General features: G+C 33.0%; 1 protein-coding gene across 1 annotated transcript; it reads right to left on the bottom strand.

The window, feature by feature from the left end:
* Window positions 1-3,243: 3,243 nt before the first annotated feature.
* LOC103540099 (olfactory receptor 5D16-like) lies at window positions 3,244-4,196 on the bottom strand. The gene is given in 2 exon segments (XM_070566091.1): window positions 3,244-3,674; window positions 3,677-4,196. Coding segments are annotated over 2 exon segments (951 nt in total).
* Window positions 4,197-13,425: the final 9,229 nt, after the last annotated feature.

Below are 13,425 nucleotides of genomic sequence, written 5' to 3' on the forward strand. Positions count from 1 at the left end.
ATTAAGTGTAGGAGTTAATCTGGGCTTCAGTGTTGTCAACACTATAGCAACCTCAGTGCACCATAAGCTTCAAATTTCTAAATATAAGGGGTTATATTTAGAATGAAGGTTGGCTTATATTTTCAATGTCTAACCCACTTTGAACTTTAAGTCTTCCCTTTGCATGTGTCCCCCACAGAGGATCTCCTTCCTGATCCTTCCCCCTCTTCTAATAGAATGCTACTGCTGGTAACTCTGTGCTTGTCTTAGTTGGTTACCCAGTGACCCCAGCTATCCAGGGGATTCCAAAAATGTTTGAAGTTTGTGGAATATCTAACTCTTTGTGTCATAATATTGGAAGAAAATCTCTTTCTAGCTTGCTGCCTCCTACCCTTAAACCAGAGACTGATAATATTGATTAAAGAAAGATTTAATTAAGTGAAATTGTAATACATTTTTAAAATTATCACTTAATAAATCATAGAGCCTTTTTTATAAACTTCTAAAGAACTAAGAAAGTGAACTTCTCCACTGACTGCATAACAATTTCATTTTAAAATTAGAAGATTAGCAGATGCACCTTAAACAAGAAATGAGATGCATATAATTTTACTTGGTCAATTATTAAAATCATCATGAATGATAAGAGCTCATGAGAATTTTGACTTAACATGTGTGTGATGTTAAAAAATATTGAGTGACATCCCTACTACAAAAACCATCACTATTTTGTTCCCATCTTTCTTTTTGTAATATCATTAAATTTAAGTGTGCTGAAATCTCTATTATTCTAGCAATACAAATATTCATCCATGGATAGTTTGAGTAATTGAAATGAAAATGAAAATCATTCCAATCAGTATCATTAAGAGATGTCTTTCAAATGACATTTTATAGTTTATCTTTTAAAAATTTACAAAAATTTGTAACACACTTTTTATTAAATAGGTGTAAGGTAATGATTGTTATATTGAAAAATGTTTATGTAACAATCACTTCGAACTTTATTAACAAGGGAAATAAAAGGTAAATTTGCATATATTTTTGTTGCAAAGTACTATGCTCTTAGGATTATTAAGAGACAGAATTCTGGAGAGTAAGTGAATTTAAATACGGGTTCAGGGCCAAAAGAAATGATATGAAATCTTATGCTTTGTATATTTCAAATTAATTATTATGAACATAAGATAGCCATGGTATGCATTGTATATTACATTTTCATTTTTCAATTAAATTTATGATGATTTATTTTCAAAGTCAATTGAAAATTCTAACAGCTATATAGATTTTTACATTAATTTACTTAAGAAGCACATGAGTTAATAAAGATTGAATAACACTAATAAAAATCCTGTCCTATAGAAGTTACCAAAGATAATTTGAAAACTAAAGTTGGAAAATGGAAGAATATGAAATTTTACATCAGTATTAAATGAAAAGCGTTAGGGCCTGTAGGGTTGAAGTCTCAAATTATTGTCTTGATTATGTCACACATTAATTTTAAAACAATGATCAGAGCACTTAATACGTATTTCCATTTCCTCAGGAAAAAAATAAACGGATTGTGTCTCTGACGTCACAAAAACTTAGCCATCATTTGCCAAGATAGAAAAGAAACGTAAATATTTATTCTCTGAAAATGGATTAGCCATCACTGATTCCAATCAACACCTATGTAACTTTTCTACTACTTATACACGATTGCCCTAGTTCAATTAAATTGTTCTAGTTCAAGTAAATAACAATGTGTAGAAGAACAGAGTTTATTTGTCAATATATGAAATTATGTTAGTTTTCATTACATATCCGAATAACTGGAAAAAAAGGTGATATCAATCTATCATTTTAAGTTTAAAACCATATAACCGTTTCAAATTATTTTATGGAAGCAACATAAAATTGTTGCCCAGTTTTCCTTTTACCTTCACAAAAACAGTGAGAATTTGTTCTCTCAATATTTTACTAACTAGATTTAAAATTTCGTGCAGACACAAAAAATATAAAAGACAAAATGTTTAAGTAGGTCAAGCAAAATTAGTGATAGAAGAGATAAAAAAATCAACATGGTGCCATAAAATTTCTAAATTAGATGGTTGTCTATGAGGACATCTTATAATAAATATTACAATTGTTAGAGGAAAAATTAATCCTTCTTCATCACACAGTAATCTAGGTTTGATTCTTTCTTTGTTTAGATTATAATTAAATATTAGAGTTAATTTAAAGCAACATTCAAGTACAAGAAAAGTAAATAGCTCTCAATACTTACAACAAATAAATTCAATTGTTTTATGAAGACTTCCTAGAGCGTCCTGATGAAGAAAATTGAGATATACACTTGGTCAAGCTACCATATGAATTAATAATATATTTATGCTAATTGGTGTCTGAAAGAAAGGAAACATAAAACATCAATGTATATTAATATGTTTTCTTCTTTTTGTTCTATTTCAAGAAGCAAGCTAATATTGCTAAACCTCTTACAAATCCTTTCATCTTACACAAAGTAACTCTTTTGTGAGATAATTTAGAATAATAGCTATAATTTATGCAAATTTTCATTCCTTTGGGCACCTAACAAGTTACTTTGTGTGCATATAGCACAAAATAGTGGCTCAAAATATTTGTTGAGTCATTGACTTAATGATATGTACTCACCTTTGGAACATCACTCATGCTCTTTACTCCTCAATAAAACTACAGTCTTCTTCTCTTGTTTTTCCTAAAAACGTACCTATCCTTCAGGGCCAAGAAAAAGAAACAGGCAATTATGAAGCAATCCCTGTGATAGCCACAAATGACACTCTCTCTCCCCACCAACCCTATTTTTCTATTTCCTAAAAATCTGGATTGTGAGATTCTTGAAAGCGAAGCTGTTATCTTTTTGTCATCTATTTCACTAAATTTAAAATAGAAAATTGTTTTTTTTTAATTTAGCATCTACAATCTGTCAGTTGGCAGGGAAGAAAGAATAAGATAACTAGCATTTATTGCAAATATACAACATACCAGATATATTGTCTACATTTTCTTTTGCTCCCTGCACCACATTAAAAACTAAATCATATTACATCATTTTTGTAAATAAAGACCTACTGAAGATAACTGGTTTTCCCTGGTTTATACAATCAGAGCCAGATACAGTCTAACTTAAAGCTCATGTTCTTTCTTTTTGAAAATCCAAAATGATTTCTGAAAATGAACTCTTGATACACAGTTTATTCAGAAATCAGAAAGGTGTTCTGCAAGACCTTCATTAAATATTTACCCATTCATACATTCCATATGAAAACAATTTGTTTTTGTTATTTTACCGACTGTATCCTTGACATCTTTATTTCTCAGACTGTAAATCAGAGGATTCAACATGGGGATCACCACTGTGTAAAACACAGAGGCCACTTTGACTGTGTGCCTGGAGTTTTTGGAGTTGGGCACACAGTCCAGAAAGAGAATGGTGCCATGAAATATGGTGATGGCGGTCAAGTGTGAGGCACAGGTGGAGAAAACTTTGCGGTGCCCACCAGCTGAACGAATCTTTAGGGTGGTGACAACAATGAACACATAAGATGTGAGAATGATGAGCAGTGTGCTCACCTCATTAAAAGTGGCAACAATGAACAGAAACAACTGACTGAGATAAGAATCAGAGATAGAGAGGGAAATCAGGGAAGACAGCTCACAGAGAAGATTCTATTGAAACCCTGAAAAGATAATTTAATAGCAGAACATGTGAGTAGCAAAGAACATCCTATGCCCCATGCATATGATACAAATACTAGCATGGCACAGAGTTTCTGTGACATGGCAACTGTGTAGAGCAGAGGGTGGCAAATGGCCACAAAGCGATCATAGGCCATCACAGCAAATAGGATTAATTCAGTCACCACAAAGGTGCAAAAGAAAAAGAATTGCACCATACATCCTGAAAAGGAAATAGTTCTGTCTTCTGCAAGTAGATTCACCAGCATCTTGGGAGCAATGATGGAAGAATAGCAGAAATCCACAAATGAGAGATGGCTGAGAAAAAAGTACATGGGGGTCTGTAGTTTGGGGTTAATTTTGATGATCACAATCATTCCAAGATTCCCTACCACACTGAAGCTGTAAATGGCCAGAAATACCAAGAAGAGGGGTATTTTCAGTTTGGGGTAATCTGAGAAGCCCAAGAGGGTGAATGTGGCCCCAGCAGTTAGATTTCTCTCTGCTAGAAACATCTTTCCTGATGGTAGGATCTGAAAATCAGTCCTGGGAATAAGACATTATGGAGAGCGATGGACACATAAAGCATGGTTGACTATCCCCTGTGTAGAACATAAGGTGAGACAAAATAGATCTGTGTTATAATCCTGAGAGGTGTAAGTATCCAAGACAGGAATATCTAATGTTTCAGAAAAGAATTACTAGTTAATTCTACTTTCTCAAAAATTGTATAACTTAATTCTGTTCTTATCCTAAAATATAACTTTAAAGACTTACAAATGGAATAATTATGAACTCAAGAAATTTATGTGGTAACATCTAATCAAATCATCATGTAAGACATTCTAATCTCACTGATTTCATAAATTCTACAAAGAAAGGTCTAGTAAAGTGAAAAAAAGATTTTCTATCCTGTAATTACTAATGAAAAGTGAATCATATGAAATACCTCATAATTAGAACAAATTTCTATAAAATCTGAGCACATCTTGTGATATAAAGAAAGAATAATCTGTATACTTAATTATATCCACATTTTAAATATCAGTTTAGCACTTTAATGATCATTCTTCCTTTTGGCTACATAAGGCAAATCTCAAAGTAAATAATGATTTATGTTTTTCAGTAAGGACTATCTATTGAACCCCTTTTTCTACAGGTAAGCGCACAGAATCCTGAAGAAGTCATGACTTGCTGAATGACATGGAAATTGGATGATCAATCTACAACCAGAATCCAGATTCTTAAATTCAGTCATGTACTCATCACTCTGTGCCAGGCTCAGATCCACATTACAAATTGAGATATTCACATTTTTATTTTGTAAAGATCACATTTTTACACATTTTTGCTAATTCTTTCAACCAATTTCAAGACAATCTTCATACTATAAACTATGGAAACTAGTCCAATGAATGTGTTGAGGGCCATGTAGCTCTTCTGAAGATCTATGTCAAAATGAAATGTACTGAATGGAAGTTAGAGAAACATCCTTGTTCAGGAATAAGTATGGCAAGGACCCTTACATATTGAGAAAGACTCTTGCCTTTTCTAGATCCTTCTCTCCTCTTTCTGTATTGCTCCAATAGTACTTATTTTGTCCCCCATTAACTGTCAACAATATAGATGGGAGTTAAGATGTATCCACACTCTAAAGACATTTATGATAAAGGAATTCTTAATACAGATAGAATGGTGGGATGCATCAAATTGGTTATGAGATAAAACCCCCAGTTAAATTTGAATCTTAAATAGATAACAAATTTTGTTGTGTGTGTCTGAAATATTGCACAGATATACTCATACTAAAAAGTTATTCATTGTTTATCTGAATTTCAAATTAAATTTAGCATTCTGTATTCTGTATTGCTAAATCTAGCAATCCTATATCCAGAACAACTCAGAATGATGTTATGGTGAGGAACACAACCCAGTTCTCCTGAAACTTTCCTCTTTTTAATACTGTAAATCAAGAATACCAGGAATTCCTTCTATTATAATTCTTTATAATGAAGTTTTTTCTCAGACTATCATTTCTGGTAAGGTCATCTCTGTTTCTGCAACTCTAGAATCAGATGGCTCTAGATGTTCCATCACTAAAGATCAGAGGCCTCCTATCACACTGAGAATTCTCAATGGCCCTATATGTTCAGATATCCAAGGATTTAAAGATCAATCAGAAGGCAATGTTTTCCAGTCAATCATCAGTATTGTAAAATTATTTCTTAATTCCCTTTTTCAGAGTTTCTCAGCCTCGGCACTATTGACATTTTGTGCTGGATTATTTTTTTTTTGTTATGGGGAGATGGCCTCTACATTGGACCATGTATAGCAGCATTTCTGGCTTCTATCTACTAGATGACAGTATCACTCTTATCCCCAGTCCCTCCATTGTGACAATCAAAAATGTTTCCAGAGAGGCTGGCCAACTGGTGTAGTGGTTAAGTGTGTGTACTCTGCTTCGACAGGGGAGCCCAGGGTTCACTGGTTCAGATCATGGGCACAGATCTACACACTGTTCATCAAGCTGTGATGTAGTGGCATCCCACATAGAAAAACTAGAAAGATTTACAACTAGGATATACAACTATGTACTGGGGCTTTGAGGAGAAAAAGAAAAAGAGAGAGAGAAACAAAGATTGGCATCAGATGCTAGCTCACAGCCAATCTTCTTCACCAAAAAAAAAAAATAGTAATAATGCATACCTTTAAAGCCATTAATGTGAGTGGCAGGGAAAAATGAAAAACAAAAAAAAAGTCACCAGGCATTGTCAAATGTCCCCTTGAGGGCAGAATGGGGTACACAATGTAGTTGAGAACTATTGCTTTATTTCCTTGGTTCTGATAAATTTTCACATTTGCCTGTTTGAACTCAACGTTAAACTAATGTGCAAATTAAATATTATGATTGCTTATCTCCCAAATTATGTTATTTTATGGATTAAACAATTTGCATTATCTTTGAATCTGTGAAGTGGTATTTATAAATTTCTTCTTATCCATTCTTCCCTTTTTTTCTCTTTTTCCCTTGAGGGCTAGTATATTTTTTTCATGCTCTAAAATGTTATTTAGAGTAGGTCCTGTTTATTATAGTTCTCTAGCAGTTTCATTTTATTATTTTCAATTCTATTTTATTTAAATATCTCCTATTCTCCTTGCACAGCTCTTCCAAAGAAAATCACAGAAGCTCAGAGGCATATACCTGAAAACTCTCAGGGCCCTTCTATTCTCCTACTCTCAGGAAACAGTTGTTCCACACACCGCTATGGAGGAGCTCAGCTAAGCCAGGCCCTCGGTACAAAACTGCATAAAGAGAAAGTATTTGTTCCAGTTACTTAATGTTTACAGTGGCTCAAAAGTTTCTCTAAATGATTTTTCCTGTGAAGAACTGACTGAACCTAGGCATCTTCTTCATATCTCACATGAAAAAGAATATCCATATCTTCTCTGAGCTACAAACCAACCTCCTGGTGGAGAAGGCAGCCCCTCTCCTGCCTCTGGAGAGCTAGCTTGGGGGGAGATGCTAAGACTCTTATATCTCCTTCCACTCCCTGTGCCGCCAGGACCCTAGAGACAATTGCTCATCTTATTCCCCAGAGGACTTAAAACAAGCAATTAAAATTACTGATTGTTTTCTGATGTAATTCTGGTTTCTTGGAAAACCTGAAGAAAAACAACGGCAGCTTTAGAAACATTTTATATAAAAATTAATTGAAAGTTTAATTGTCTTCTCCTCATGCTCCATGATCATTCTCATAGTCTCCCCAAATTATTGTGTCATGTCAAAAGTTATCTTTTTTATTTATTCAATAAATATTTTTATCTTTTTTAGTACATTTTTAAATTCTTTCTAATTTTTTTCTGGCTTTATTGAGGTATAATTGACAAATAAAAATTGCGGATATTTAAGGAGTACAACCTGATGCTCTGATATACATATGCATTGTGAAATAATCACCACAATCAAACTAGTTAGCATATCCTTTACTTCAAATTACTATTTTCTTTCTTTATTTTTGGTGATAATATCTAAATTCTACCTTCTTAGCAAGTTTCAAGTGTACAATACAGTATTGTTAACTTTAGTCACGATGCTGTACATTAGATCTTCAGAATTTATTCAGCTTGCATCACCGAAACTTTGTACCCTTTGACCAATATGTCTCCATTTCTCCCTCCTCATCTCCTAACAACCACCATTCGACTTTCTGCTTCTATGAGTTTGACTGTTTTAAATTGCACATATAAGTGAGATTTTGCAGTATTCATCTTTTAAGAAATATTTCTAAGAATCTACCACGTCCCTCCTCTGTGTAAGGCTTAACTGCTCCCAGTTACACTAACTACACTGAGGGAGTGGGAAGTGCCTGCTAACGTCCCTCAGGACTTTGTTATGGTACTGCTAATGGTATTAGGAGCAGAGCATCACCTCATACATATTACTGATAGGACTACAAATGGGAATTTGGTTTCTCATTGTCACCAGAAGAAGCTACATCAAACTAGAACCACTACATTAGGATTTCTAAAGTTATTGCAAATATCATGGATACCTGATAAACAAATACAGTGTATACTGTTCACAGTATATTATCTTTTCTTCCACCTTATCATAAACCTTTCATCCAGAACTCTGCAATCATTTTAAAGACAGTGCCACAAAATTCTTGATCCATCTTCTCTATCATCACTGGCATTTCTTTAGATCACAGTTTTATTGTTTCACACTTGTACTGTTCAATAGTCTCCAAGTTGGTCTTTAAGCCTACGGAATCACCCTCTCATATCTGTCTGCCACACTGCCACTAAAACAATTCTTTTCAAAGGAAATCGACTTATATTTAGATATTTGTTTAAATATGCATAAAATATATCTGGAAGTATATATTAGACATTTTTCACATGGTAGAGAGAAAAGAAGAGGTAGATCATGGTAATATATCACTTATTCCAAAAGTAAATACATTAAATAAGTGTAAACTAAATTAAAATAAATAAGTGAAAGCTATAATGAGCAAATCATTCCCCAGATTGTAAATCTGAGCGACTCATAGTCACTTCTAGGTGCATATTCAAGTTCATAAAATTTCTTCCTAGGTTGTTTCTCCCAAACTTATCCTTGTTCACGTTCTGTACAAATTTCTGTCTCCATATATCCTTATATATATCTCTCTCTATGTATCTCTATCTCTCTATCATCTATGTATCTATCTATCTGCATGCTGTTTTACATATCTGCACATTTATGCAATGTCTTATCAATCTACATACCCGTAACTTACCATTTATCACATTTATCCACAAAACACGACTGAGTCATGAACCTTTCCAAAAACGATTTCTAACTTCCCCAGACAAAATTCCTTATTTGAAAGTCACAATTTCTATGACTCATCCTTTAATTGTTGGTTGGACTCCAGTGTGATGTAGTTATTAGTTTATATTTACATGGCTTTCTCTCCAGCTAGAGTGTGGGTCCCTAGAGATAATGGAAAAGCTTTCACGTGTGTATCCTCCTCACATATTTCTATGTCTACCCAAAAATAGATGTATCCAGACATAAGTATTATTGAAGCACAACCCTTAGCTTTATTTTCTTCATCTGATATATTTGGGATAACTCTGACATTGTTCACATGAGGAGTAAGAATGTGCTCAATCTTCTAGTCCATGTATCAATTCTGCAACCAGACCTAGATCTCAAGTTTATCTTCTAATCTTCTGATCCTTCTTCTATACACTACACTGACCTTCAGCCTGTAGAGTCAGGATCAAATAATCCTTTGATTGGAAAGCATGGATTTAGCCAGGAAAATCAAATTTAAACTGTGTGATGCAATATGGATTCAATTGTTTAATTTTGTTTTGTTTTCATGACAGAATTCTAGAGCAAAGCATTGGCATTTGAATCCATACTATGTTTCATCTATTTTTAAGATCTATTTTCACCTATTATATCATCTCTGAGGTTGGAGATATCTTACAATTAATGGTAAAGAAATAACTGTCTCATATTTGAAAATGTAAAGATTATTTTTGTGTATACATTTAGTGATGGTGACTTTTATAATACTTGAACTGTGAAACGTTAATGGACATAGAGAAGAAAAGTGTGTGGAGAGAAGCATTTCGGAGGTGAATTCTTGAGAAACTTGGAAACAGTGTCTTCATCTATCCAACTGGGATAATCACGGATATGTTATGTCTAATTTGAAAATAAAATGAAATTTATTCCTGTCAAAGTCCTGTCTTTCAAAAATAAATGCTAAGGGTGAAACTGAGGCCACAGACTCTAGTGGATTTGTCTAAATTCACAGTTAGTGACATAAGCAAAAGCTGCAGTAGAATAACTTGCTGTGTTTTTGTTGTTATTTGTCTGTTTGCTTGTTTGTTTTGCATATGCATGAGCTTAATATCATTCCTTGGTGACCTAAAAAATCAAAACAAGCAAACAAAAAATTCTGATATCAGTGTTAACTTTAAATTCATAAAGTATGTTCTACTGTAGACTAACAGTATCCTGAACATGCTCTAATTCCTATATTTTCAAGAATGATTCTGCTTAGAAACCATATCCCAGCAAAGTGATTCTAAAAGAATTAAACAAGTTGGTAGATGGGAATACAACTTCAGATTAAGGGTCATTTTAATCTTTGTAATTATTTCCCCAGTTCCTAAATTAGTTATTTGTTGAAAAGTTTAATTCAATTTTCAAAAATATTCTAAACATTACTATTTGCTGTTTATTGATTATTCTTTCCAAAAGTAATTTTTAATCTGATATGAGTAAATACTCATATGATTGAGTTCATTTACTTCTTGGAGTGTCTATACTAAATAAATCAGCTGTTATAGCAAAACACTTGCAAGGAACTTTCCTACTTGTTCCCATTAAATCTGATGTTTAATTTTTGTTGCTGTTTATAAATGTTTCCTTCACTGAGGATTATTGTATCCAGCTAGAGTCACAATGTAGTTATGTCCATGTATTAATATGAAAATGGCTAATAGAAGAGATGTAGTATATTTCACAGTCTTACATAATACCAATCAGTCTTGCAGAGAAAATTTTGTATTTTGAATGTTAAATAGTGTTATAAAATAACATATCCTTTACTCTTTATTAAAGAAGATGGAATAGGGACCGTGGAATATTTTCCAGGGTCTGGCAGAAAGATCAATGTTAAGAATATAATTTATTAAAGAATTTAATATATGATAATGGATATATTACATACCAATAAGAAAGAAGAGGATTCTCAGTAAATGGTGGTGTAACATTACTATATAGTTTGGGAAAGGGAGTTGTACAATGCCTTTGTAAGTATTCATTCATTCAGCAAACATATGCAAAATAAATAATAACCAATAAATTTTAATACTTACTAAAATACGGATGGCCAATAGGCACATGAAAACATGTTCATCATCGCTGATCATCAGGGAAATGCAAATCAAAACTACACTAGGATAGCACCTTACGCCCATTAGAATGACAAAAATAACTAAAACAAATAGTATTAAATGTTGGAGAGGTTGTAGAGAAAAAGGAATCCTCATCCACTGCTGGTGGGAATGCAAACTGGTGCAGCCACTATGGAAAACAGTCTGGAGATTCCTCAAAAAATTAAAAATAGAGCTACCATATGATCCAGCTATTCCGCTACTGGGTATCTATCCAGAGAGCTTGATGTTAGCAATTTCAAAAGTCCTATGCACCCCAATGTTTATTGCAGCATTGTTTACAGTCACCAAGATGTGGAAGCAACCTAAGTGCCCATCAACAGATGATTGGATAAAGAAGATGTGGCATATATACAATGGAATACTACTCACCCGTAAAAAAGAACAAAATCGTCCCATTGGCAACAACATGGATGGACATTGAGGGAATTATGTTAAGTGAAATAAGCCAGATAGAAAAGGACAATCTCTGTATGACTCCACTCATAAGAGGAATTTAAACCTGTGGACAAAGAGAACAGATTAGGGGCTACCAGGGGAAAGGAGGGGTGGGGGGTGGGCACAAAGGGTGAAGAGTTGCACCTACAACACGACTGACAGACAATAATATACAACTGAAATTTCACAAGATTGTAACCTATCATTAACTCAATAAAAAATTTTAAAAAATAATACAAATAAGAGATAAAATATAGAATGGAACAGGATTTATTTTCACTACATTCATTTTTTAAGTTGACAAAAATTGAATATAAGTACATAAAAAAGTAAACTACATATCAAGAAGCATGCCAAATACATAAAATTAAGTGGCATTACCAAATTATGATATTTTGCAACTATTAATCTCAGTGGTTAATGTTTTTTAAATATAAAATGTCTTGTAAATTATGAAAAACATTAACACCCAGTGGAAGTAGGAGCAAAGTGAACAGAAACCTCAGAGAAAAGAGATTTAAAATAATTGAACATTAAATCCTTCTATTTTTTGAATTCTTCTTTTTTTCTTGTCTCACCCTACTATTTAGATTGACACAGAAATAAGTTATCTTTTGAATAAAATCATCATTAGGAAGTTTTCTAAGTCTCACTATACACAAATATATGTTATTATAGACATAATGTTTCTTTATACACTTTTTCTTGTTGCTTTATGTATTTTGACTATATCATTCAATTCGACCCAAGACAAAATATAGAATTAAACTTGAATGCTGTATCTACATCTCTATAATTCAGTAATTCATTAATGCAATTCAGTAATTTATGTCCATTCCTCACCCCTTTCCCAAATACTGGAGGTTGTATATGAATCAGTGTTGAAACAAGAAATGTGATTGAGACACACAGAGAAAGGGTGGAAAAGGTTGTTTCGTCAAGAGCAAAGACACAGCAAAGAACGTAAACAAAGTTTAGAAGTCCATTTATCAGTCACAGTAGGCATTTGATCCACAATATTGTAAAATAAGCATGAAGATAGGAAGTGAAAGATAAAGTGAAAAAAGAGGCCTAAGTCAGAAATGCTGCTACTCATAACAATGGTTGTGAAATGATTGCAAATATATATAAACATATTACATGTAATAAAACATGTTATATGAGAGAGACAGAGAGACAGAGTGAAGCAGAGAGAGACACAGACAGAGATAGAGACAGAAAAATAATTATACGCCAGGAATTAATGTAAGCTCTTTGCTCATGGCATGTAATTTAATTTTTCTAAGGTTTCTGTGAAATAATTTTTACTAATGTTTCTATTTTTCATATATGATAGTATCTGAAGTTCCAAAAACACCGGAAATAGCAATAACAACAAAAAGAATAATAAAGGAAGCAAGAAAAAAATAACAAACAGGTTTTGTACATAAATGGGAATCTCATTCTGTGCATAGACTGAGAAATATGTGTTCTTCATTGTAAAATAGCAGGGATTCAATTTGGAACTGAATAATATTTTCCATGATGGATACTGAAATAAAATGTGACTAGTGATTTCTTCATTAAGCTTATGAAGGTTTTACAGCAAACTAAATGTGTGTCTTAACAGTCAATTAATCATATTCATTTAAATCATTTTAAACTGAATAAAAGTAAATAAGTAGGCTGAAAACTTTAAAACATGCTAAATCCTACCAATGTACACAGAAGGGGCAGAAAGATAAGAGAATCAAAAAGATGCACTTATAACTCCCTACCGCTTGACTGCTATGTCCACTTTAACACCGAAGCCCATTGATGTACCCTTTCACCAGCCCCACTTTGGGACACTGAGTCCTGTTA

The sequence above is a fragment of the Equus przewalskii genome, chromosome 11 (genome assembly GCF_037783145.1).
Source record: "Equus przewalskii isolate Varuska chromosome 11, EquPr2, whole genome shotgun sequence".
NCBI classification, from domain to species: Eukaryota; Metazoa; Chordata; class Mammalia; order Perissodactyla; family Equidae; genus Equus; species Equus przewalskii.